General features: G+C 40.3%; 2 protein-coding genes across 2 annotated transcripts in view; one reads left to right on the forward strand and one right to left on the reverse strand.

The window, feature by feature from the left end:
* Positions 1–13,660, reverse strand: LOC145458338 (kinesin-associated protein 3-like). Its single transcript, XM_080336673.1, has 20 exons — positions 13,520–13,660; positions 13,225–13,356; positions 12,961–13,095; positions 11,432–11,583; positions 10,451–10,666; positions 9,729–9,865; positions 9,225–9,338; positions 9,007–9,088; positions 7,402–7,583; positions 5,343–5,505; positions 4,587–4,687; positions 3,663–3,758; positions 3,474–3,608; positions 2,821–2,983; positions 2,140–2,265; positions 1,977–2,077; positions 1,713–1,796; positions 1,117–1,303; positions 756–855; positions 1–665 (listed from the first exon to the last, which is right to left on the reverse strand). The coding sequence occupies exons 1-20, from the start codon at positions 13,549–13,551 to the stop codon at positions 569–571; spliced, it is 2,535 nt and encodes an 844-aa protein (XP_080192799.1). The 5' UTR covers positions 13,552–13,660; the 3' UTR covers positions 1–568.
* Positions 13,571–26,171, forward strand: part of LOC145458337 (ileal sodium/bile acid cotransporter-like) — a 15,368-nt gene continuing 2,767 nt past the window's right edge. The window contains exons 1-6 of the mRNA XM_080336672.1: positions 13,571–13,680; positions 20,317–20,497; positions 20,960–21,084; positions 23,729–23,864; positions 23,930–24,048; positions 24,677–24,765. Coding sequence (XP_080192798.1) covers positions 20,385–20,497; positions 20,960–21,084; positions 23,729–23,864; positions 23,930–24,048; positions 24,677–24,765 — 582 coding nt within the window. The 5' untranslated portion in view covers positions 13,571–13,680; positions 20,317–20,384. The remainder of the gene's footprint in view (positions 13,681–20,316; positions 20,498–20,959; positions 21,085–23,728; positions 23,865–23,929; positions 24,049–24,676; positions 24,766–26,171) is intronic.

A 26,171-nucleotide genomic window follows, 5' to 3' on the forward strand; every position in this document is an offset into this window, starting at 1 on the left:
TACTCTTCTTCTCGTATTATTCAAAGTCAAACATTACACAAGCGCTAAATATAATACTGGACACAGTGGACGCTGACGTAAAACCACACAAAATTAGTGAAATCACAAGCAAACAGAGCATCGCATTGACAACGTTGGAGCCGCACAAATGCAAGGAAAGCATTCTAGTTTTGAGTGCGGTTGTAAAATACGGATTGGGACAGCTGTTGTAATACTCTCCAAAACACATAGATTAACGAAATTACATGTGTATCTGTCTGCACACTTGTAAATGACAGTTCTGGGACAGTCGTTGGAGGTAACACTTTTTACACACAATCACAAAAAGTTGCTGTGCTGTTATGACACTACTTTCACGACCAAACATCATGTTTGACGTAATTTCACAGTTGGTGTGGTACGGCGGCTCAATATGCCCACTGCCCACTTTACATCGATACGAAGACATCGTATTACTCGGACATCAACTTCTTTTCTTGGAATTCCAGAACATTCTGTTTCGAGGAACAGACGCACAGACAAACATACGTCTGCCTTTACGAATCCGAGGACACCGAATGCTCAAAATCTAGTAACGTCCGTATCTTTCAAAGTCTGGTGTACTAGGACGTTGCATTTGCCGTGCTTCGAGTTCTCTTTCGTAAGGCTCGAAACTTGGATCGAATCTAGGTAAAAGAACAGAAGATTGAATCAAAAATGATTTTGTTAACATTAATCGAAACATTTCCATCGCCAAATTGCTAGTAGAAACTCACGATCCATGAACTCCGTGCGGCATCATATTATCCATGGAAGCAGCAAACATGGCTTCGTCCATATCTTGCGGATCCATATGGCCATTTGCGAGCATGATTTCTAAAAATTAGTTTCCAAAATAACGATACCGCAATTTTTTAGGATCACAATACTACTTGAGTGGTTATGTTTCAAGACTACTTGCACTTCCACTTGAGCAGTTTTGGGCAAAAGAAGATGAATCCAGGATTGCATCGGGGCATTACAGTTCACAACAGCCGCAGGCGTGGTTAAAGAAAGAACTAGGTGGCATCAGAAAGATTTTTCTCATGCATTCTATTGTGATGTCGCAAGTATGTCATTATCTCTGCGCATCTTCACCTGGGTTGTAATAAAGCTCCGGATGCTCCAAAATATCCTCTTCGTGAATAAAGGGGTTGAAAGGTTCGTCAGCATACATGTATTCGTTGTCCGGAAACTGCTGGCTTTGCACCATTTCAATCCACTGGGCGTTGTGAAATTCAAATTTCGAGGTCATGATCTTACGTTTCCATTCTTCGTCATACTCCTGTCAAAAAAATTTGAAATTATACAATACAGACAGGCGACAGCAGTCACTACGATCATAAGACACGTGAAATTCGCTAGCCAATCATGACAAGTAAAAAATTACATGCATACAAATTGTAATTTCATGTTAGACAGTTCCGACGTAAAATTTCAGAAATACTTCAAAATTATACAGCAGATGAGTGATGTAAAATTAAAGATATCACAAATACATTGAAATTCACTTAACCTAGACTTATGTCACATTCTTTACATGGAAGATAAATTGAAGTGTGAGTGCTATCTTTGTAAATACAATATTAGTTTCATTATATCTAAAATATAAGCGGACACTCAAGAATGGCTCCGATACCAATCAGATCTCGCATTCTACACATTTTGGAATAAACGTGAGAAAACTGACGTACCATTATCATGTCAAGAGTGGTGTCGCAGACTTTGCTGATGTTCTTATTTCGATCATGCAACAAATCGATCAAGTATGCAGGAGCCTGAACAGAAACTAGGCATTCGTATAATTTTTAACATATCTCAACTCAGCACTATAAGCCTAGGCATTGCCTTCCATTGTAGTTCAATTAGGCGAAACATACTCGAAAATTAGGAGTACTTGGTTACTGACCACCTCTGGAACCTATCAACAAGAGCACTCGAAATCGCGATGCTCAAACCTGCGTTTCCTTGACAATCGCAGATCTGGTGGCCGGGTGCGAGACCATCTGATGAAAAACGTACGCGATTTGCAGCACAAGTTCGTCGTCGTCCTGTTTCTCTGCGTGTGAAAAGAGAAAAGTCTCGTTTTTCAGCGACAAAAGAGCCGACTTAAAGACTCACCGTTTAGCAATGAAATCAAAGTCTCCATGATATCACTTTTCATCAAAACCACGGCGCAGTCTTCGTCCATCGAAACCGTCCCGATGAGAATGATCGTTTCGAGGACAAGGTCGTCAGGAGCCCCGGCTAAAAACAAAGTTTGGGATTACTGGCCGGGTTTATAGGATGTTTCCGACATATGTAGCAAAATAGGCCACATATGTATGAATACGTGGTTACAAGTACTTGGTGAATTGGCGGCCCCTAATCCCAACCTATCCCTAAGCTAAACACCCAACCTAAACTTCTAACCAAGAGCCGTAATATCACAATGCCAAATTCACAAGTAATTGATCACATATGTGGATAGATTGGGAATGAACGTAGAGTCTATCGACCAAGTGGATAAGATTTCAATAAATTTAGAATTGGCTGTGATCGAAAAATACATACATCCTTATTTGTTTTAGACCACACCTAAACTCGCCATTATCAACGCCACCATCATATGTGGAAACTTAAGTCCCTGTCACTTTCAGGTGGAAGAACAATAGAAGCTAATAGACATGAGGGTTTTTAATGATTGACAAAGTCAGCAGTACCATATGCAATCGAGGTATATTCCATCAAGATACACATAATGCGCAGCCAGCGCAGGTTAACATTGTAAAATGGTAAAGATACACAGTTGAGCAGCCTTACATGCGAGAACACCTTCTATGAAAGGTATCAAATTGTTTTCTTGCAAAAGCATCTTGTAGTCGATATTCGGAAGTGTCAGGTTCGACAGCGTCCCGATACATTCGATACAGAAATCCTCTTCTGGAGACGTACTGATCGTCTTTGCGAATTCGGAAATGTACGGCTGGGAGGAAAGTTATAGGTTGTACAAAAATAATCCAATTTGCATAGTGATGCAGGGCATATTTACTATAGGATCCATGATTGATATTGCATACAATTAACACAAAAGACATAATTCCAAGTTAAGATTATATATTATTCGCAGCTTTCTACGCTCTCGCAAGCAAACCGGAGGCTTAATTGAACCGTAAAACTTGAATAGCCTACCTAACCCTAATCCCATAGGTGGTCAAAATAGTCAGCATTGTTACTTGAGTAGAGGCAGCAATTTCCATGACGTGTCAAAATATTTCGAGCAAAATTATAAAATCAACGGTCTGAAAAGCTCTCACGTAAGTAGCTTTCAAAAGTAAAGAGGTTCCGTGAAGCCTCGCAGAATAGCAATTATGTGTTCTGCAGTTTAGTAAATAGGTTATAAACCACTGGCTTAGGTTCAATGTGCCGGTACCATTTTTAGAACACACATGATAGGAGTCTAATGCTGCGCTTACCACGATTCTGCGTTTGGCGTGACCTTCGTGTTGCGACAGATTTCTGATCATTTTCAAGAGCAGCGTGTCTTTAAATTTGAAAGCCCGTCTTACCAAATGCTTGACCGCTTTCCCGCTGAAACATTCGCTGACGACCTGGAGAGCTGGACGTCAAAGTCTTGGCCATAAGGGACAAACAGGCAAAGTCACCTGAGCGCTCTTTTTGTCCATTGCGATGTTTATACCAAGGGCGACAAGTTCGATATCGATTTTTTCACCGGTCGTCTCCAACATGAATTTCATCAGCTGAAAAAAGAAACATGCAAGAATCCTGAATAATTGCCGTGTGCAGATTGAAAATTCTACACGCGTCGAGTATTAACGTCGTGACACTAACAATGACTCAGTTAAGTTAAAATATGTATCTTTTTTTCTGCCACAAGGATATGATACCATTGACATGGGATTCAAAGCAATTTCGTATTTCTGGACCACGGCTATTTCATAGCTCTCTTAATGCACATGTTTTACGATTTTGAGAAACGGCTAACCAACGTTTAGAGCAGGGGCGGCCAGCATTTGAACCGGCCCTTGGCGAGATTTTGAGCGGCCCACACAGAGTTTCCATTTGAAAGAGAAATTCCAATCTGAAAGTATTCACAAATTTTATCCAAGTTTGGCCACCTGAGAAAAAGGGCCACGAACTACTTGTTTTGTTCGGGTCATACATTTGCGAGCAGACATTTTCGACCGTGAACATTAAAAAGACATAGCTGCGTACCAATCCAACTGATGTTTACGTGTAGTCTTTACTAATAGTTTCTACGTTCCACATGCAGCCAGAGCTCCAAGAACTTGTTCACATCTTTGACTGACCACAGATGTCACATTGACTTCAATTGACATTTGACATTGAAATTGAATTGAATCAATTGAACTCATTACAATTGATAATGCGGATTCCAGTACTTGAATCGTACTAAACTCAACACTGTTAGAAACCTTTGAAACTTTCCAGGGGTAAGAGCACCTTTGCAATGCATGTGTGAGATAGTCACATACGACAGCTTACGGCCTAGGCGAGTAGATTATAAGAGAAACAAAATTTGGATTGCCAATATTAAGTGACCTTACCATCGGTATGCAGTTGATGCGAGAAAACATTGATCTCCCAGGTTCGTCTACGCTGAGATGATAAAGAACGCAGATGACGACCACACGGTGAATAGGGTTCTCTGAACAAGAACATTTAAGGTCATCTTTGATAAAATTACAGTATCAGCAAAACTCGAAAGGTTATAAGAAGCGAAATATTAATAGATACAAATTGTTAAAGCAAGACAGTAGTTATCCTTTAAGCCAGGGTTCCGAACATGCGGGTTATGGCCCCTAGGAGCAGGTATGAGCACTTTTCCGTGAAAAAAATTAGAAATAATTTATCCCCTCCTGGTTTGCTGTAACAGTGTAACACTATGACAAAAGAAATAAGTTAAAATCTAATAAAAAATACCAGTACAGCAATGAGCTACTTCTTGATTTTGAGTTTACGTTCTTCCCTCCCCCAACAAAGCAGAAATTAACACATTATATCGGAGCAAATACAAGCTTAACCACCTTATTAACTGAATATGTAATAACTAATTAATGTAGGCTACTATCATGCTTATTGTATTTATATCATCTTATTATTCTAACTACCGGTTAGCCTACTGTATAAATCAGATTTTGAATGAAAATAATGTTTCTTAATTTCACAAGGTTGAAAAAATAGGGGGGGGGGGGGTTCATTTTTCAATATTTTGGAAGGGCCCCTGCTATATGCGCTCTAGGCAGCGCGCGAGTCCGAGCACACACACGCATGTCGACAAAAAAATATCTTTCAATGGCTACCTAGAATTTGACCAAGTTTCTGTAAGACGCCTTCTTCCACCATTTGCTTTCGAATATCGGCGTCGAACGAAAGGTTGAGAAGTAAACGCAACGTGACATTCATCAAGTCCTCATTTTTTGTGTTCAGGACTTTTGATAGAGACTTCATCACATTTTTGTCCCTCTGTAATACAATGGTAGCCATAAATAATTCCTACAAGGAAAAATAAAACATTAGTAGGCTGAGGTGGTCTTTATTAAGTAATTCTTGATACCAATACTTGAACTTACGTTCGATTCTATTTGACAGTTTTTTCGGGAAAACTACATACTTTTTGCGGTGCAGATTTTGAAAAAGGGAAAGTCTTTTTGAGTATGTTTGCATCACTTCCAAGAGTGAAATTGTCCTAATGACTGGGTGAAATAACCAGGGTCGTAACCAGGTCAAAAGGTTCCGAGTCACGAGTCAATCTCACTTTTATAGTTTTGATTCAAGTCAAGTCGAGTCATTTTCAAATCGTCACCGAGCCAATAGACGAAAAACCAATAGTGTGGTAACTTTACTATTTTTTGAGATTACAATGAAATGTCGATCTTGGCCGTCCCAGCCTGGAGTCATATGACTTAGTCCGAGTCATGCGCAATGACTCAAGTACAAGCCAGTCGAATACACAACTTGGCTGAAGTCGCGTCGGATAATTTTCCGCATTTCGAGAAAATGACTCGAGTCAAGTCACCAAAAAATCACGACTCGACTCATTACAACCCTGGAAATAGCCTCTGTATCATAGTTTCAGGTTACTGAACATAATTTTGAAAATCGCGCCTATTTAAAATCTCACGAGATATTTTGCATCAGTGACGAAGACGCATTCTGTAATTCTGAAGGTGTCTAGTTCTAATCAACTGCAAAAAGTATGTAAACCCTCAATCAAATCTGCTTTTTGAACGTCGTTACTTGAGTATTTTCACACCTTCCATTTATACTTTCACTTGAAATAGTTCAGAGATGCATCTGAAATCGCAACTTCCACTTTTAATTCAGTAAACCTAGATCTCGACATAATGAGTCGAAGTATTCATTGTAAGGCACACAAGCAGCACTTATACAAATGTAAAAAGTGGGTAACTTGAAAATTAGCATCAAAATTCATCGATTACGATGGAATTATATCCGGCATAGTTCAGCCTTCTACAATTGATACGCTGAATCTTGAAAGCATTCCAGGGTGATTGGCTAATAAAACTGCACAATTCTTCATTTTCTTCCGCAAACTAGTTACTCGAGTGCATTTTCAACATTTCTACTTACGGAATTCTTTTGTCTGTAATGTTTCTGCGGCATATACACCTGATCATCATAAATTTAAATACACACGATCCGTGCATATGCATACCACGAGTGTAAGGGTTGTAATGACTTGAGTCATGACTTGACTCGAGTCGCGATTTTTTGGTGGCTCGACTTGACTCGAGTCATCTTTTCAAATTCGTAAAATGACTCGACTCGAGTCAATTTTTGTGTTGACTCGACTTGTACTCGAGTCATTGCGCGCGACTCGAACCAAGTCATATGACTCGAGACCAGGACACAAGACAGACATTTCATTGTAACTTCGAAAAATAGTGAAGTCACCACTTTATTGATATTTCGTCTATCAGTCCTGCTTCTTGGAAAATAGGGCCAGAAACTGTTACGACTAAGGAAAATCACGATGCTATGAATGCGAACCATTCTATATCACTCGATCATAGTTGAAAAAGTGGGTTGAACCGGACTGAACTGAAAACTGAATAGAAAACATAATGACTTGGACACAGACTCGGTGGTGAATTGAAAATGACTCGACTTGACTCGAGTCAAAACTTTAAAAGTGAGATCGACTTGTGACTTGGTTACAACCTCGACGAGTGCATGACACGCCTATGCCGCTGAACAAGGACTTTATGGAATTTCGGGATGTCTTAGGAAATGAGCAGCCTTTACCACGAGTCTGACCACCTCCACGACGTAGGCCTACACTTTCGAAGGGATTTGAAAAAAGATACAGACGCAACTAAACCATGAGGCCACACTCACCATGTCGTTCTTATTTTCAAAAAATATGGACAACTTCTTCAGAAAGGACACGATCAAAATCAAGAGTTCGGGGTTGTCTCGCGTTTCCAGCGACTTGATGAGGATGTCGACTATGCCGCGTTTCTTCATTTTCATTTCCACGTTCGGGTCTTCCGACAAGTTCAGCAAGAGGTAGAACGACACTGAAATCATTATAGAGCGTCGTATCGATTTGGAAAGATTCTTAATCTCAAAATAAACCGTAATATCATCATCATCGTGTTAACTCCGACGATAGTTGTAGGCTAATAATACAGATTAAACATTCTTCTCAAGCAAATTGACAGTAATTCAGTTTAGTTATCAAATACCAAAACAAACACAATAACAAATAACGTCGTGAATTCAATATTTTAACTACAATAAAGTGTAAACGAAAATTGGTCATAATATATATCAGTGGTCGGGAACCTATGGCTCTTTTGGGTATAAGATATGGCTCTTTGCCAAATATTAATTTTTGTACTGAATTGATCGATATTGCAGCTGCTCGTTAGTAAATTTTCATCACGGCCAGAATAATTATTCTCGTGGCAGCATAAATATGTCTTTGAGAGGTAAAGACAATGCCGGGGATAGGACCCCCTCTTTTCAAAATCCTCAAATTTAAGTTACTGTCGCGCCGGCGACCAATATCAATCGCGAATTCTATGTACCCGACTTGAAATCATGGATTGTGCGATGCGTTGATTAATCAAATAGAATAGCAGACATGGCGAGGCCCATATCACAACGCAGTTTTCAAATACATTTTTTCGTCCTGATCTACGGCGCGAAATGAACTGTCATAGACGTGACATTCACAATTACAAACTCGAATTACAAACAACGCCATTGCTATCCATGTTCTTGATTGGTAAGTAAGTCTGTATAAAGCCGGTCATAAAATGGGGAGGTTTGGGCCGTCTGTGCCATACCTCTCGTTTCGCGCTTCATTTTCGAACAATAAACATGCAAATCGTGTGAAATTATGAGAAAAATGTTCAAAATCTAGTGATCCATGAACATCAATAGAAAATACCAATTGTAATAGAACGTTTCACAATTTTCGTTCACTCATCCTGACGAGAGGTGAGGCACTGCCTCACTTGCCTACCCTGACACCACGCCACTGATGTATCAGAGCTTAGAGTGGGTAGGCCTATATATTACTGTAGTGACCATGTTTGGCTTCACTTACAGATGTGTTCATGGGCTCTCACATTTAAAAGGAGCATCACGCACACACACTACGAATCCCATGTAGTGAGTTCGAATTAGTGCTACCATGACGTCACGAATTTTAACTTTTAAATTTGGAAATTGAAATGGAAAAAATAGGGCCAATATGGCTCTTCGGACAAAAAAGGTTCCCGACCCCTGACATATATGATAGTTAAGGAATAACAGGATGGCACATATTTGTCTTGAGACAGAAAGTAATCTGAAATCGTCATAACTCGATCATGGTGCAACTCAAATCAAGTCCATATGATTTTCATTGTAGAGTACAATTTCAAATTCCAATAACACCCGTAAACACACATCGCGCCTACGATACCGTGCAGCCCACGTAACAACCCCCACCTCTCATAAGCTGATCTTGCTTTTTCATGACGGCTTCGCACTTACGAAAAGCCTTTTCGAACTCCTTCACGGCAGGGTCAGACTTGGACAATTTCGATAGTAAATAATTTCGTCAAGGAGCGCGACCCACTACGATTTACCACGTCAGCAAGAAAAAAGCGTACAATCCTACATTAACACTATCGTAAGCAAAAGTTTGAATAAGAATTCGATAAAACGAGGGGATAAAATTGATAAAGGATATTTTGTGGCCTCTTTTTAGCGAGTTCCTCGGTCCAGAGCTTTTGACGAGCAAGCTCGTGCTCCACAATTGTCATACAAAGAGTCCCGATCTGAAAAAAAGTTGTTGCGTAACGATACTGCAGACGAATAAAAGCATTGATAATTAGAATAAAGCTCTCCCCCTAATTTTGAAAATTCAATCCCATAATCAGCCTGGAGCAGTAACCCCAATTTGTAAAGATTCGAAAAATGCGTCAATAACATCAAATGGTCGACAGTGTTCCAAAAAGCATTGTTACAATTTCTATTTTCTCCAAGTTTTAATCATTGTAAATACAACATTTTTTCACATTGATACAGCACACGCGAATTTCAAACGACGACTGAATTTTTCATCGGAATTCAGTCGAATCAAAAATCGAAAATATAGTAACTACTTTTTCCATACTTTCACAAAGCCCAGCCCAATCTACACACTTCTTTTTTCATCTCTCACGTACCTTGAAATGAATGATCGCGCCGTGGAATTGTGAAAATGTTGAAAAGCAGAAATAAATATAAATTATGTTTGTGGACAGTTCCACGCTCTTTTTCCAATCTTCGCGCAGGACTCGAGCCAACGCGCCTAGTACCGTTTCTGAACGAGAATGCAAGTAATTTTCATAAACTGCGGGTAACTGAGAATATCAGGTCAGGCCAACACATTTTAAATTACAATAAGAGTGTAAAAACGATGAAGCAGCATGCAATATAAACACTTTACCGTTCAATGAATCATGTGTGAATACAAACCCTACAATAACATGCTGGTAAGAAATCGATAAGATCTATTATTATACGGTTTTGAGAATGCATCCACCGCATCAGGGCTCAATTTTACTCGAAAAATCAGTTATTTGCTTGCAAATTTTTTTTCTGTACGTATTCAAGACAAAGTTATATGGAAATGAGAGAGAAACATGTTGCTTCAGCAGCTGTTCAGCCCAAAACTTGCTTTCAAGCGTTAGCGGTTATCAAGAAATGACAAAATAAGCTATTTTCGGCACATTTCGTAAAACGGTATGGCCACAAGAGGGTGCAGGAACATGAAATCACTATTGAAGTAAGAATTCCATTGATATTTCGGACTATTACAAAAACACTTTTTGAAATATAATATTTTTCACTCCGCCCTAATAAACATATAAAACTGATTTAGCACCATAAAAAATAAAGATTGTACCATTTTGAAGTAACTCCTCCAAGTTGTCAGGATTTCTTGTAAGCTGCAGCAATAAAGACGAAGATCGAATCTTTTCCGGAATATCCTCGTAGAGCAGATCGACGTAGCTATCGATATCGTTGATGTTGGCCATTTCTCCGCCCTCGCTACCGTACATGTCCACAATCTCAACGGACTGCCCCGCCGATAGCTTGCCGGTTGACGGCATAGAGCCCTCTGTTAGTAATAACCGGTCGGTCAAATTAGTCAGCGTTGTAACTCAAGTAAAAGCAGACTTAAAGTGACACTGTAAAATTCCCACTGGAGTAGCAATTTCTGAGACACATTAAAATACTATAAGTGGAAGTAGGAAATTAGCGGTCTGAAAAGTAACCAATCAAGTAGTTTAGGAAACTAGATTTTGGTCAAGGGGTTGCATATTGTTACAAGTTAATATAAGATGGCTTCCCAGTTTCAACAGATTCTGGCCCTATTTTCCAAGTATCAGGACTGATAGATGAAATATCGAGTGGAAACCTTGCTATTCTTCGGAGTCACAATGTCTCGGCTGTCTTAGTATCGAGTCATGCACAATGGAGTCGAGTCAATTTTAGGCATTTGAAAAAATAACTCGAGTCAAGTCGTGTCACCAATAAATTGCGACTCAGGTCAAGTCATTACAACCCTGTTCGTGACTAACGAAAAATGACAAATGAAACCACAAATAGGTAGAATCTCCAAAAATATATGCATTTATCGTGGCTCGTATGACAATTTCACAAATAACGGTGACACAATCTTACAGCAAAACTACTTGCTACATAACAAAATTCAAATTTCAAAAGGTAAGTAGGCCTACTGATCTAGTAGAATCAAAAGTAGTCTGAAATTATAGCTAGACCAAGAAGGCTAACTAGTACTTTGTTACAGACCACCCCAGGTAATAACGTAATGATTTCAGAACGTGATGATTCACAGAAAGATGAGCGGTAATGAACCCACCTTTTCCAGACGACAAACATCTATTCTGAAGGTAGTATAGGAGTTGCTCTACTTCGGGGAGTTTCGACACGTGGATGAGTTTACATTTTTCCACGACTTCATCCGCCAACGCTGCTATGTCCGTTGTCGAGTCGAGACTTTTCAGTCGGATTCTATCATGTGAAAGAACATCTGTCAGTGCTTCCGATCTATCACAAACCGGAATAGATGAATACTCTGGAGTAGAAAGGCAGACTAATCAAATAATCATACTTGAAATAAACCCAAAAATTTTCGGCTGGCACTCGCCAAGGCGGATCAATACTGAAGAGACATGGTTAGGATGAAATAAATCGAGAATCTTGCATAAGTAGGCTATGAATGTTATACCTAAGATTACTTTAATTGAAATCTTAACGTAAAGTTACACTTTATTTCAAACTTGCGTGATAGGTAAAAGCCATGTCAATGAATGATAACGCTAAGATTACCTTTTGCTGAAAACTGAACCTCAAGATTACCGGACCACTATCTCACATATCAACCCCCGCTCACAGACATACGTCGTATTCATTTTCATTGCTTGCTTTTGTGTTATCCTTTCTAAAATGAGCTGTGCACGCCTCTTATTTACATGCTCAAACTCAACTGTGTTCGCGGGCCAATTTCGTAGATATTGTTGACACCGCGGGCCACCGCATCAACATGGGTATTCAATGTCTTTCCAAGTTGATCTTAATTGACAGGATGGAATTGTCATATTGAAAGTGAGCAGACTTTGCAGACTGACATCCCACATATATCGTGAAAATGTGATTTATCAATGTAGCAATTCCGCACGAAAAATATCACATTTATAAATACTGAATAGTTTTGTAAAATTGGTGTTGTACTTGGTAGAGAGTAAGCATAATTTGTCAAAATTGTGAGGGATAGACACCATGCGAGAGGACATGCATCATAAAAGCTGCCCGGTTATAATTTACCAGCTAGCAGACATTCGACACCAGATCTTTCACCACATGGTAGCATTCGAGAGTGATGTGATAGTGAAGTTTGTCGAGTAGTTTCAGGTTTTTGAAGTAATTTTGGAGTGAATTTTTACATTTTCAAATCTGAAAAAAAAGATGTGGCACTCGAATATGGTCAAACATGTGGTCGCGGGCAGCATGTTTGAGGCCCCTGCTGCAGGCCAAGATGGGTATCTGATTAAAAGACTACTCCAAGTCGTTTTGGCACACTCCCATCTTTTCATTATACTGCAATCTTGGTGTTTTTGCTCTGATGAAAATTTTAATAAAATGTCGATGATGAACATAAGGATACCCTTTATTTCAAACTCTCCTGATGTATTCATGACCATTGACCATCTCTATTATACCAAACTTGTTTGGCCTTACTAAAACAATTCTCAGTTGGATGTCTAATTAAAAGCAACACAGCATAAAGACTTGACTTCCAAATGACGACCTTACGCAATTTTGACACTGTACTACTGAACCACCACGTTAAATCATGACAAATGGCAATGAAATATATACAGTCCTCACAACTTGGTGCCTTGCTTTATAAGGTAATGCTCAATATCTTCATCTTCTTCAAGAAGGCAATCGTAACTATAGTGTACCACTAACGCATCTGACGCTGGATCAACTTCAAGCCTTGTTGCTGAGTACCTGCAGTCCCTGCAAGTTACATGCATAAATCATTTTATCAACAATTACGACATTCACCTTTTAAATCTGCTATAAATGTGAATCACACGTTGTGAAGATGCATGATTTGGATGACGGTAGTACATGCGGTAACCTTACATTTTTTCAAATTCTTTCCGTTCTCCAAGCATAGGATCCCCAAGCTCGCCGAGAATCGTGGCTTCTACTTCATAGTTAACAACAAGAGCTTGCTCAGTCGGATGCACATCAAGAGATCCCCCTTTGACTTTCCTGAGAGAACATAAATCCGTACTGAAAGTAGTGTAAAGGAAATATTGCAAGCTCCGACTTGGCGTATCAACGATCAGAAAAACAATAAACAGCTCCGCACCAAATTCGGCATTAGCAAGTCACATAATCTCCCTTATGACATCACTATGTAATGTTGATTTACCTTTTCAAATATCTCGCATCGTCGGTCTGCATGATTTATTCATGTATGATCAAACTTTGAACTCCTCGACATGGACAGGTGGCACGTAATGCAACAGCTGGTCAGCGAAACGAACTATAATAAAAGTACTTTAGGACAAGTCGACAAGAAGCGAAGAAGAGGTAAGCTTTGGTTACAGGAATGGTTAAAATAAGCTGTTATTCAACGTTACGGTTCACTGCTCTGCGTAAGATGATGAGTGAGAATCGATTATTTAGAATCGAGCAGTTATCCACAGTCGTTTAGTTTACAGCACTGTAAACTGACGTAAACGACTATGTTTTATCATTTTGCAATTTAAAAAACTTGTCAAGATTGCATTATTATGGCAAACGAAAAGGAGTCGAAGCGATTCGGCTACTACCACGGCACCTGCGGTCATGACGAAAGTAAAAAAATAACGAATGATTAAATTCAGTAATAATGACCTAAAACGGACAAGCAATTGAAAGGAAATGAAAACGAGCTACAGAGGAATTCGATACACCAGCGTTCAGCACAACATGGCCAACACCTGCTAATATTGGACTCGATGGTTGTTGGAATTCTTTGTTGGGGTGCTGCCTGCAAGAATACAATTGACCCACTGCAAAAACTTCAACATCGGATCATCCGTATCATTGCCAAAGCCCCACGGGGGCCTGGATGTGCAACTGATAAATCGCTTCTCAAAAGATTTGGTGTTCTAAACTTAGAAGATATGAGGAAGCTAGAAATTGCCAAGTTTATGTATCAGTTCCATTGCGGTCAATGTCCCTCAAATTTCAAGGACTACTTCACCTCGGAGACAAAAGCGCACAAGTACAGCACACGCGCGTCAACGAAGAACAACTACCATATGATCAGGACTGAATACAAGAAAACGCATTGCTCTATCAAGTATGCCGGACCTCAATTGTGGAACAGCATCTCGCCGGCTATCCGACAGTCGTCGAGCATGTCCGCATTCAAGTCGAAATACAAGCAATTTCTTCTAAATCAATACTAGCCAGTCTTCAGGTTTACCGGACCACGACCTAACATCGACCTCGCCCTCCGCCACATGCCACCCCATTTTGTCGCTTGCGTCTTATATTCTCTGCATTACTTTTCATTCAGTGTGCATGCCTCTTATTTACTTCGCCTAGGCTAAGGTGGGTGTCTGATCTTAATGGCTACTCCAAGTTGTTTCGACACCTTCCTATCTTTTCATTGTATCGCAATCTTGTGATGTTTTGAAACGATGAAAATATTAATAAACCTGACTGACTGACTGTATTGTGTCTTGTGCATACGTAGGCCTACTTACAGCTCTTACTATTACCTGGTAGCTCCCAAGCTTTTAGAGCAGGGCTGGCCAACCTTTTCAACCAAAGGGCCACATTCGATTGACGAACTTTTGTGCGGGCCACTATCCGCGCCAAGCGCGAAAATTTTTTGAAGTTCATAGGTCAATAATATTGTCATTTGGCTATATTGCGGGCCTGCTGTATATCGCTGGGCTATGTTTGCGAGGACTTGGCTATTCGGCGCATGGACATATCGATATCGAAAGCTGCGACCAACATACGTCAATCATTTCGTGCCTATAGGTTTCATAGTCGATGGTCTTACTGCGAGCGCAAACGCAAGGTCGCATATGTTGAACGACACTCTGTCTCGTAATCGCAAATATAGCTAGACTCAATCTGATACATTAGGTGTTCTTCCATTTTCACAAAAGGGCAACAATATTAAAAACAAAGAAATCGAGTGACAACATTTTGCGCTAAGCTTGTAGAAAATTTTTACCTTTGATAAATCTATCGCAAATTATTCTGCTTTATTGTAGTGTACGAAGATATACCAATATGTGAATGGCTGATGGATCTGTCAATGCGTCGGAACTGATATTTTAGTCATCACATCTCAAGTGTTGCGGCCAGACTAATCAGAATTTTGGTTGGCCTTGCAAGTTCGCAATCTGTGCAATCCATTTTTGATGATATTAGAAATGTCGGAAACTATCTCGCGGGCCACTCAAAACCTTCTCGCGGGCCACATGTGGCCCGCGGGACACGGGTTGGCCGGCCCTGTTTTAGAGCATACTTTCACCATAGCTTATGGAGCTTCCATGCCTGCTGCGCTGTAAATTCAGGACCGAAACAGCACCCTTTTCGAAAGGTTCTGTGTGAACGCGAACGTGAACCTCCGTCACATGGCATCATATGTGCAAATCCCAACCCAACCCTATATTTCAGTGAAGTGATATAGCCTATAATAATGTACACGATACCTATAGTGACATAATGACACTATGCTGAAGTATATATTGACGTTTTAAACGTCACCAAATGTACCAACTGGGGAAATAGGCTATATATATATATAGCAACCAGGGATATCTAGACTAGATAGGCCTATCCCTGATAGCAACCCCATAAAATCAATATCTTTCGTCGCTTTCCCATCAATTTCGACGAGGATTTGCAAGGGAATATAAGCTGACGCCTTAACGGTCTTGGCTAGACCGGACAATATGTATTCGGCGTCTGAGTATTCCTACGTTGATATTGAGCAGAGTTAAAACGGGTTGCTATACTTGCTACCGATATTAGCCAGCCCATCAACGAGTTATACAGCAGTAGCTAACCCCCCAATCGCACGGATTTGGTTTTTATGATACAATAAACATATGAAATCAAGATTGACCCCGTGCACCTGCTAGATTTGTTACATCAGACTACGATATCAATTTCATTGATTGGTTGAATATAATGAACAAGCATCATTCGCTTTTGATGTTGTGCGAAGTGTGATTGCGGGTCAAGCTCACAACAGTAGAGAGTCACTAAATATTCACAAACGGGACGCTGGATATTTCGAGCAAACTTTTGTTACAGAGCAAGTAAAATTTTTGAGATTGTCAATGTGCATGCTCGTTTAATTTAGGGTTGCCATACGTCCGGAATTTCCCGGACATGTCCGGAATTTCACTGAAAAATCTGCGTCCGGGAGGAATTTCTAAAATATGCCTAAATGTCCGGAATTTTGAAGGTTTGAAGTAGGCTAAAAAGTTTTTCGTAAATCAACAGAAACAATATTATGTTCAAGCAGAATTATGCTATTCGAAATTTTTCTTCGCGCTGCGTACATTGATATTAGTATGGGCGCCAGGCCAATGTTCCCTCTAAGCTACGCACGTGCGCAAACGCGCAGCGCTGACATGGTCTCTGCGCACAGAAAATCTAAGTTGCGCATAAAAAATCCGAATCGATGACCTTTTTTTAAGTCGTTACGCAGTATTGTCCAAGGGTCTGCGCAGTGAGTTGGTGAGTGTGCGCAGACACGTAAAAAATTGAAGGGAATATTGCCCCAGGCACCACCCTCGCCAAAAATGCAATCAAAATAAATATAAATAACTATCATTCACTGAAATAAGTCCAATTATATAAGCTAACGGTATATATTCCTGGAGTTGGTTAAGGCCGACTGGACGCTTCAGTCACAGACAGTGGTTCCAAATCTTGGGATCGTTTGCCTTTATCTGGGAGTCGTGATGATGTTGGACGTAATAAGCTTCCTAGGCCGTGAGTAAGTTTGGGCAAACTGCAATTTTTTAGTAATTAGCTCATTCAAGTTTTGAGCTGGGCCACGACACATTTTCAAGATGGAAATGAGGTCGCGACCATAAAAGGTTGGAAATCACCGGATGTGTAACCAGTAACCTGCTTGTGCATTTTATAGTAGCCTTATGTATGGAAGAATCAATATTATTGACAGAATTCATTCATAAAGTTTAACAGCCAAATGCATATAGTAAGTGCCCAGAAAGTTACATCGATTACCCTATGGTGGGCCCAAGATCAGTGCTTTTTTGGGCGGAAGGGGGCAGAGAAAATGTTGTTTCGGACCTGATTAAAAGACACAATCAGATAGCCGAACCGACCAATCAGTATAGCAGGGCTGTCAAACACAATCCCGACAGGCCAGACACGGCCCGCCAGACTATTTCATCCGGCCCGTGGATAAATCTATTGCGGACCCCAGCAAGTAGCAATCACCATAGCTCACATTACAGAGGGCCCAATTCATGACCTATGCTCCTCTCCATTTCTGTATACTGTCGATAGGCAATGCTCTGCTAGTGTGACGTCATATTAATAGACAATGTGTTATACCTCATTTTTAAATCCGCTAGTGGGCGCTAGAAAGTGTCCGGAATTTGCTTCACAAAAATATGGTAACCCTAGTTTAATGTTTATTTTTTATCCCATAACTGCCATGCATAGAATGGCCCGCAGTTGAAATGCAATAAATATCAACCACAGATATTGTAATGAAGTGAAAATTGTAATATATGAAAAAGGTTCACAGTGCAGAACCTACCAAGGTTCGTTTGTGAACGTGAATCTCTAAATTTAGGAGGTTCACACACAGAACGCGAACGTGAACTTCACGTTCACACCATCCCCAGTGCAACTGCAACTACAACAAGTGCAACTAGACGGCCACAAGTGAAATTGCACGACGAATGCATCAAGCATACGAAAATATACGTGATTGGTGATTGCAAACGCAAAGCGCGTATTCAAAGCAATAATTCGTCTTTTACGTCGAACACAAAGAAGTTCCAAGTATGGCTTGTTGCGTGGCAATTGATTTCTGATTATAATCGGGCTGGATTGCATTCTCCCAGCAATGCTCGTAAAGCCTTTGCAAAAAGGAATGAGTTCCAATTTTAAGGCATTATAGACCTACACAAAAACACTGTCCAACTTCGCACTCCAATCATAATGACTATCAAGAATAAACTGGCTAGTGAATTATTGTGAGTACAGTAGCGTGGCTTACGGCACTTATGGGCGAAAAAAAAATGAATTTACAGGAGAACGCGTATTGTCTGTCCGTCTAATCGTGAGAAAGTAAGGTACATCATATCATTCGCGAATCGCGACCCACCGGTTGGGAAGCACTGCTATGTAAAATGCGTGCCTGTGTGTCGTGCAGATAAAAATACTGGCGTCCATGGTTTATCAGCTATAGCAGGGATGTCAAACTCAATTTGGATCCCAGGCTGGATTGAAACCGCTTGCGGGCCGGGCCAGCCAAATAACAGCAAAATGTTTACTTCCAAATCCACACAGTTCCTATTTAGTGGGATCATTCGCTATCAATCCAGTATACACCTGTCTAGCAACAGCTTGATTCGGAGACAATGGAATTGGCAAATATACGCTGATTGGCCTATTGAATATAGTTACAATACACTGAAACAATGGCTCTACCCTTCAAGACACGGCATATTATCTGCATGTTTCTATGCTCCCTTTGTTTTAGCCGTGATGCGGCGATGGCGCTGCGTATGCCCTCAGAGATACAGTAGATTTATCTGTAAATGCGGAATCTTCGAATTAGATTCCTTATCATTAAATTATAAATCGGGTATCCACCATCCATAGAGAAGATTTTGAGTCACGGCATAAAAAAGGTGTCTGTACCGCCGCGGCCGCACTGTCCCAAAACTCACCACACTAAAGGAAGTGGGAGATTTGAAGAATTTTTCTATCGCTGGTATGCTTTCAAAGAGGACGTACATTTCATGGATAGAATAGACCGAATGAGTTTGTAAGACCGTGGCGCTATGAGTCAGGAGTTATGTTGCGTTGCTTGCGACCATATATATTTGTATTGTATTCTTTAAGCACTATGTAACTTGCATACAATATTTTGGCGTGGACATTTTCGCCGGTGTGAATATTTTATACCTTTCAGTCCATTTAACCTGAAATCTCAGCGTTGCTAGTGCACTTTATTACGTTCTAGGAATCTGGTGTTGATGACACAACGTCACCATCGGGTGGTTATAACGTAGCAATACTATGAGAGGTTATTATTTGCGTGGAACTATAGTTCTTATATCTGAACTTTAAGCAGAAATGTGTTCGTTATCACAAGAAAATTGTGTTTTCGTTTACTCATCGTTGCTTCGCGGGTCGCATATGTTAGACATGGGCATTGGACACTTGGCAGTGGACGACTCGACGTGTCGTCGTGTAAACGCCCGTCGGTGCTTTCTCTCATATACGATTGATATACGCCTACGCTGTGTTGGCAGGTTGATTCAGTCAAATGCGTTGAACTAATTGACTGCGTTGCCTTATCAGAAATTTGCACTACCAATTAGAATAAGGCATCACAAATCTTTGACTGCCGTTATAATTGAGAAATTGTATGGATATACAGACACATACGCATAGATTAGTTACGCCAAACAATAGACAGAATCTGTACTGTCAATTCGAAGCCGGTCGCGCGCGACCGCCGAGTGTATAAAAGCTTGAGCGAGACTGATTGAAGAGTTAGTGCCAGACGACCCGAAAGCATTATGGTTGTCAGTTGGTCGTGAACGCCAATTCTGAGTTAGATGTTCATTTGCACTCTTCAGTCTGTAGAACAAGGTAAAGCAAGAGATTATGCTGACAAGTTGAGAGAGAGGGACAATAGGCGATTTCTTGACACAAGTGGCGATGGCGCGATTTCGAAATCAAGAAGCATATATGTAGATATGTTATGAGGTTTCTGCGAATATGCTATGATATGGAACTCATGTTAAATATACAATATTGTTAAATATCAGCTTACCTGATATTTGACGCCTGTCTTGAAATAGAGGTGTGCGAAAACAGCTCTCTGCGATTTTCTAATAACCACACGCGATACGAGCGTTATAGTTATAACATCCTGTTCCATGCAATGCTGACTGGAATGATTACGCTCTTACAATTACAATTTCGTAGGTTCTGAATAGGCCGTAAGGTACCAGTACTTGTCAACAACTGACGCGAACTATAGCCGCGATAGGAGCATGACTGAAAATGTGTCCTACGATGTCCTCGTCACCTCCGGTAATACTACTACTACGCCAGTGAACGGCGTCGAGTTGGATCCTCTTATTGAAACATTCAAGATTTTGATCACGTAAGTTCGCAGACTTGTGATATTGCAATGAGACGAAGTATAGGACATCGCTTGTCAGTTTGAAAATTCTTACTATGTTACCAATACTATGCGGTTTATTACGTTCGAATTCGTAGACGAGTTTTCATAGCCAATTAGCCATCGTAAGCATAAATATGATATCCCATATCAATGACCTCAACCGGGCGTCATGGTATCGGATTTTCCCAATACTTCCTATTCCTATTCACATGTATCAAATATCACGAATCCACGGCTTGAAATTACCGTTTGTATGAGCCACAAGGAAGGTGTTCATCGTTCAATTACCGAATATGCAATATGTACTGTTGTAGGATTCGTCGGCGATCCAGTCAAATTCGAAACCATCACGTCAGTATAGGCGTTGTAAAAAGTGTAACAAAACAACAATGATTCGCAACTGGTAGAGTCAACTAACATTACTCTGGCTCAATATTTCAGATGCATCCTCGCGATCGTTATGTTCGGCATGGGTAGTGCTGTCGATTTGTTGGATCTAAAGTGCGTGTTCAAACAGCCAAAGGGACTCATTTTGGGACTTTTATGCCAGATATTTATGATGCCACGTAAGTATGTTTTCATTCGCACTGTGTGTTCGGTCCGAATTGGCCATAGAACTGCTAACGAACTCGACGGTGACCGGTGAATAAACCGCCGACACACGGTGTCGATGGGATTTGTTTTGTCCTGTAACCCATTTTGTAGTTGTCGAACATGCATGGTTGATTAATTCCACATACATCCTGGTGTAAATACTATAAGACGAATCTACTAACAAACCAATCGATAATAAATTTCGTTTCTTCACGCTTGATGAATTTCTTCAACTGTAACGTATCCATCCATGGCGTTCGGGCGTAAAGACGTTCACGATTCAGTAGCTATTACCATTGCAATTGGGATCATCAGTCACTATCAATATGACGAAAAGTTTTAGACGGGATCCAAGTGTTTACAACTCACTGGGAGACTATTCGATGTTGTGTGATCTAAATGAAAAAGTCCGATAAGATATTCAGCAGCTAAGTACAAGAATATTAGCGCGAAATAATCCGGCACGATGTAAAGTCGCACAAGTAGCACCAGTCGTTGGCGGTGATAGTATTCTATACAGTATCCACACTTTGCGGTATGAATACCGGAACCCGGATGACTATGAGCGCAAGTGACAGTTAGTCAGGTCAATAATGCCGGTTGACACCTGCATTGCAAGGCCATCAATAACATAAATGCGCTTTTCCTGAATTTAGGAATAACGCAAGTCATCATTGGGAGGAGGTTCCGTGCGGCGTCACGGTTAAACCTAAATTTATAAGTTCCTCTTACAAAATTTTGACGTAACAATAGGTGCGTGATATGCCTTTGTTTATTCTCTCCGTTATTTTTTCATGATCAGGTTATTGTAGTCGACTGTCATCGTACTATTTTTCTAAATAGCGGCGACTAGCATATTCAGACCCCAAATAATGAGACGCACGTTATGCAAACATCGTAACACCCTTTCTCCTCCACAGTTTCATTACACGTACAGAACCTTGAATTCCGTTTTAGTTGCACACACAGGTTTGCCTTCTTGATCAGTAATTTCGACTCCCGTTTGATAGCATATCTAAAACCGTCCACATTGGTTTTAGTAATGCATAAAGTCCACGGACATCAACAAAATAGCTGCAATCATTAACGACATGGTTTGCATGCATGTAAAGATTGTAAACGCAACTTGATCGCCCGAAGACCATTCAAGCTCGGGTTTCCATCTGTTCTTGGCTGTCAACAGTCTGCGGATGTTGTGTAAAGCTATTGTGATGGAATACGTTGTAAATATCTGATTGTCAGAAATGTGCGGAATATTAAATCCAAATGTATCGCTTCGGTGTATCCTTCTTACGAACTCGTCAACGTGGGCGAAATTATTGGCAGTTACATTGTGAGAAACTTCGCACCTCTTTGATGTCAATTATGATTTTAAACCGCGATAGGCGTGACAGCACGAATGCTATTGTCCAGCGGTCACGGGATAGGTGTTTATTTTAATGACATCACCCGTTCGAGATTACATACTGCTGGGTTCGATCTCACATCCAAGATGTCGCCAAGGTTTACCGTGGGTCGTGCGGAAGATGTATTATATTTTCTGGAAGTCCAACAGCATTACAAATATCTATACACATAATGCTCAATTTGGCAATGATTTGACTTATGGTGACCAAAAAGTATGGGTTGAGAATGAACAATGCATACCTGCCCTATATCTAATGTAATTGTATACGAATAAATGTGAACCCGATCGACTACTGAGAATATCATGTCTATATCGTGACTATATCTGCCCGATCTTGAAATCAGCTCCACTTTCATGACGGTGTAGCCACAAAACTGGAAGGTATAGCTTTTGGTGATGAAATGACACCGAGATTCAATTCCAACACGACGTCTAAAGACATTGATTGACGCATGCCGTAATATAGTCTCCCGAAAGTCACATGTGCTCAGTTATAGACTATAGAATTCAGATCGCGTTAGCGCTCAACAGGGATCAATATCACGAGGAAGACATACTGCTTAAACCATCATCCTTAACGCCGATAACATTCTGGGTACCTACGTTGTGACTATGAAATTTTGGAAACCGTACGACAGATTATATTGTCGACTCCCTACCTTCAAAATATAATAATTAGCGAAGCGCTGTAAGCGCAATTTAATCCATTTACAAATTTAATCCATTTACATTTACAAATTTAATCCATAAATAAATGTTCCTCCGTATTCAATATTTATTTTTTACCTATTGGCTGGAACTTGGCAAATATTATGCTGTCAGACTACTGCGTTTTCGTTGTTTTACTGTCTGGTGATGAATTCAAAACGCAGGTTTTTTCCGATTTGCATTTCAGCTTCTCCGTGCTTCGCCTGCTCCGTATGACGCTGCGTTCCGTAAAACGGAACGTGGTATAATTATTTGTGTTCTAAAATGTGCTGACTTTTAATATTGAATGATACTTTCTAACAGCAAGCAACATCGAACCCCATTCACAGTATGTTTTTGGATATGGTTGAATGATCATGTAAACTTATACAGTATGCAGACATCTCTCGTGCTCTCAATAATGCTAACCCATTTCAACCTTAACCTTAGTAATATGGCTTTTATTGTTTAATCAGTGCAATATAATTTCACTTGTGTAACGATTGTTTTCCTTTATTCAGTGCTGACGTACAGTCTCATTAAAATAGCAAGCTTGACTGGAATCCATGCTATTGTGTTCATGGCCGTCGGTTGCAGTCCGGGAGGTCTCTTTAGCAACGTTATATCGATGATGGTAGACGGAGATATGGCTCTGAGGTATTGCAATATGCTACGTTATTACCACATCGGCACTAAACTTACACAACATCTTTCTTTTTTAGTATCGCGTTGACGACCTGCACGAATATACTTGCGTTCGCCACTGTGCCGTTGTGGTTACTTTTCTTCACGTCCATCGAACAAATTAGCGATGAACTTCATATTCCTTACAGCTCGTTAGGTATGTGTATAATTGTGTATAGTATATATGTAGCGTAGCGTTGTTATTCATTTAATAGTGGAATAGCTTTACTTGGCCATCGTCACGCGCGATTATATGAATAGCCAATCTATTTTTACATCTCTTGGCGCTGAATGATTATAGGCCTTGATGATTCAAAGCAAGAAACTGCACATTGTGCATAAGAATCCAAATGTTTGAGTAACTCTGATGGTTCCGGCTAATATAGCAGGCATAATCAAGTACGAGTGTGGCGTCTCGTGGTCTAATACGCTGTATCAGTATATACCACCCGCTCCGGAGACCATGTCCCGTCCGTAATGAATTCTTTGCCACACAAAAGGTTTTCTTGTATACGTCGAATGTTTTACGAAATTTGTAATATGATGAGAAACACAAAGCATATATAAATAAAAAAGGTCAACATATGTTTCGTTTAATACGTTCGAAAATCAATATACAAGTCACGAAGCTTGCGATTAGAAACTTGGTATGGCAGTATGCCCTCTTCCCACAACAGAGATGAGGCCACTGACGCGACAATGCTGCATGCTCACCGTTTCCCTCACGTATTTAAAAACATTATAAATCGCGTTACGATCCGAAATGTACACCGCTTGTTTTGCAGCTATAAGCCTCGTGAGCCTGGTCGTTCCGATAATCCTGGGAATACTGTTTCGACTAAAGTTTGTGAGAATCGCGCGATACATGGCGAAGGTAAGTTTCTTGGACGCATTCTGTTCTGTCCCGTCGAGATGGGAATCGGTGAACTTGACGTGATTTCGATTGTTATTGTTCGATGTGCAATTGTGCATGTGCATTGTGCAAAATTGTGTATATACCATAAGGTTATGGTAGGCTACATCAGATCATTCGGGCGTCTCGAGACTTAAATATACACACGAAGCATCCATGCTTTACTGGTAGGCCTACCAATGTAGGGACTTTCAGGCGAACGTTAAAAAGATGTAACCGGACTCGCACCAGGAATCGTGATTGAGTCGTGTTGCACATTTGTACCTGACTGCTGATTTTCATTACAATTCTGAACTGCAATCTTTTCATGAATTATTGATCCATCGCTATCGCATGGACATGGTGCGACCTTTGCTCTGCATCCAAGCAGTTTCCTGATAAAATGCCCAAGATTGAATTGGCAATCACAATCACCAGATTCGGCATCAGTAATGTAATGTAAGCATGATTCCAAATGAATTAAGACGGCTTCAAGGTATTTCGTACAACTGCTTGTGACCTCGACGCCGATGATTTCAATGCAGTTTCTCTGTGTGGTGTGTGTATCCTCCTTACTAAATCATCTATTATAGTCCATATTCAGTTCGCGCAAACATAATGACACGGCAATCATATCTGTAATCAGTAAAGTCACGAATTCAGTTGTATCCCGTCATTTTTTATATACCCGGCATACTTACGGGATATTATCCTGTTAAAATGTTGGATAGAGCTCCCGAGATGTTGTATATCAATCATGTGTTGGGATATATCCCGACCTCGTTGGATACACCGCAGTCTGCAGATCAATTTTGATTTTGTATTTGTCGAGTTAAAACCGTATATGTGCAACTGTGCATTGTGCAGTAGGGCTGATCAAGGATAATCCGAGGATTATCAACGAAAAACTCAAATAACCCCGCTTCTTCTAGTTGGAGTTGACTCAAATTTGTTTTGCATCGTCTTTGAAGACAGCTCAACAATTTCATGGGGTTGACAAAAAAATTTGAATTTTTTTTTTAAATTTTCCCCAATAAATTATAATTTTTAATTGGATCTGCGGAGTGTTATATGTGTTGGAATTGAACCAAATTTGGTGTGCAGGGTTTTTTAGAGTAACCTGATAATTTAATCAGTAAATGGCTGGAATCCGGGATAAAAGTTATTGTTGAACAGCCCTAATGTGCAGTGACGTGTATAAATATGGGATATATTAATCGCCAGTCTGCCTTCAGCAGCTGCACAATAATACACCACTATCAACACTCCACCATTTTGAGACCCAGGTATATCACATATTTAGTATTTTTTGTGTTGGAAGGTTGTGAACTTGTGATTAATATGCATGCATAGTATATACCGTGGCCTATGGCCTAGGCCCCGTTTAT

The sequence above is a fragment of the Botryllus schlosseri genome, chromosome 16, assembly GCF_051294905.1.
Source record: "Botryllus schlosseri isolate E-star chromosome 16, Bs_hap1, whole genome shotgun sequence".
In the NCBI taxonomy this organism is placed as follows: Eukaryota; Metazoa; Chordata; class Ascidiacea; order Stolidobranchia; family Styelidae; genus Botryllus; species Botryllus schlosseri.

Excerpts from the sequence above, each read along its gene's own strand:
- LOC145458338 (XM_080336673.1), bottom strand. The coding sequence starts at position 13,551 with ATGCAGACCGACGATGCGAGATATTTGAAAAG. Across the intron at positions 11,584-12,960 it reads ATAAAGCAAGGCACCAAGTT|AATCCGACTGAAAAGTCTCG; the intron begins GTGAGGACTGTA and ends TTCACATGATAG. Across the intron at positions 10,667-11,431 it reads ATGTTTGTCGTCTGGAAAAG|AGGGCTCTATGCCGTCAACC; the intron begins GTGGGTTCATTA and ends TATTACTAACAG.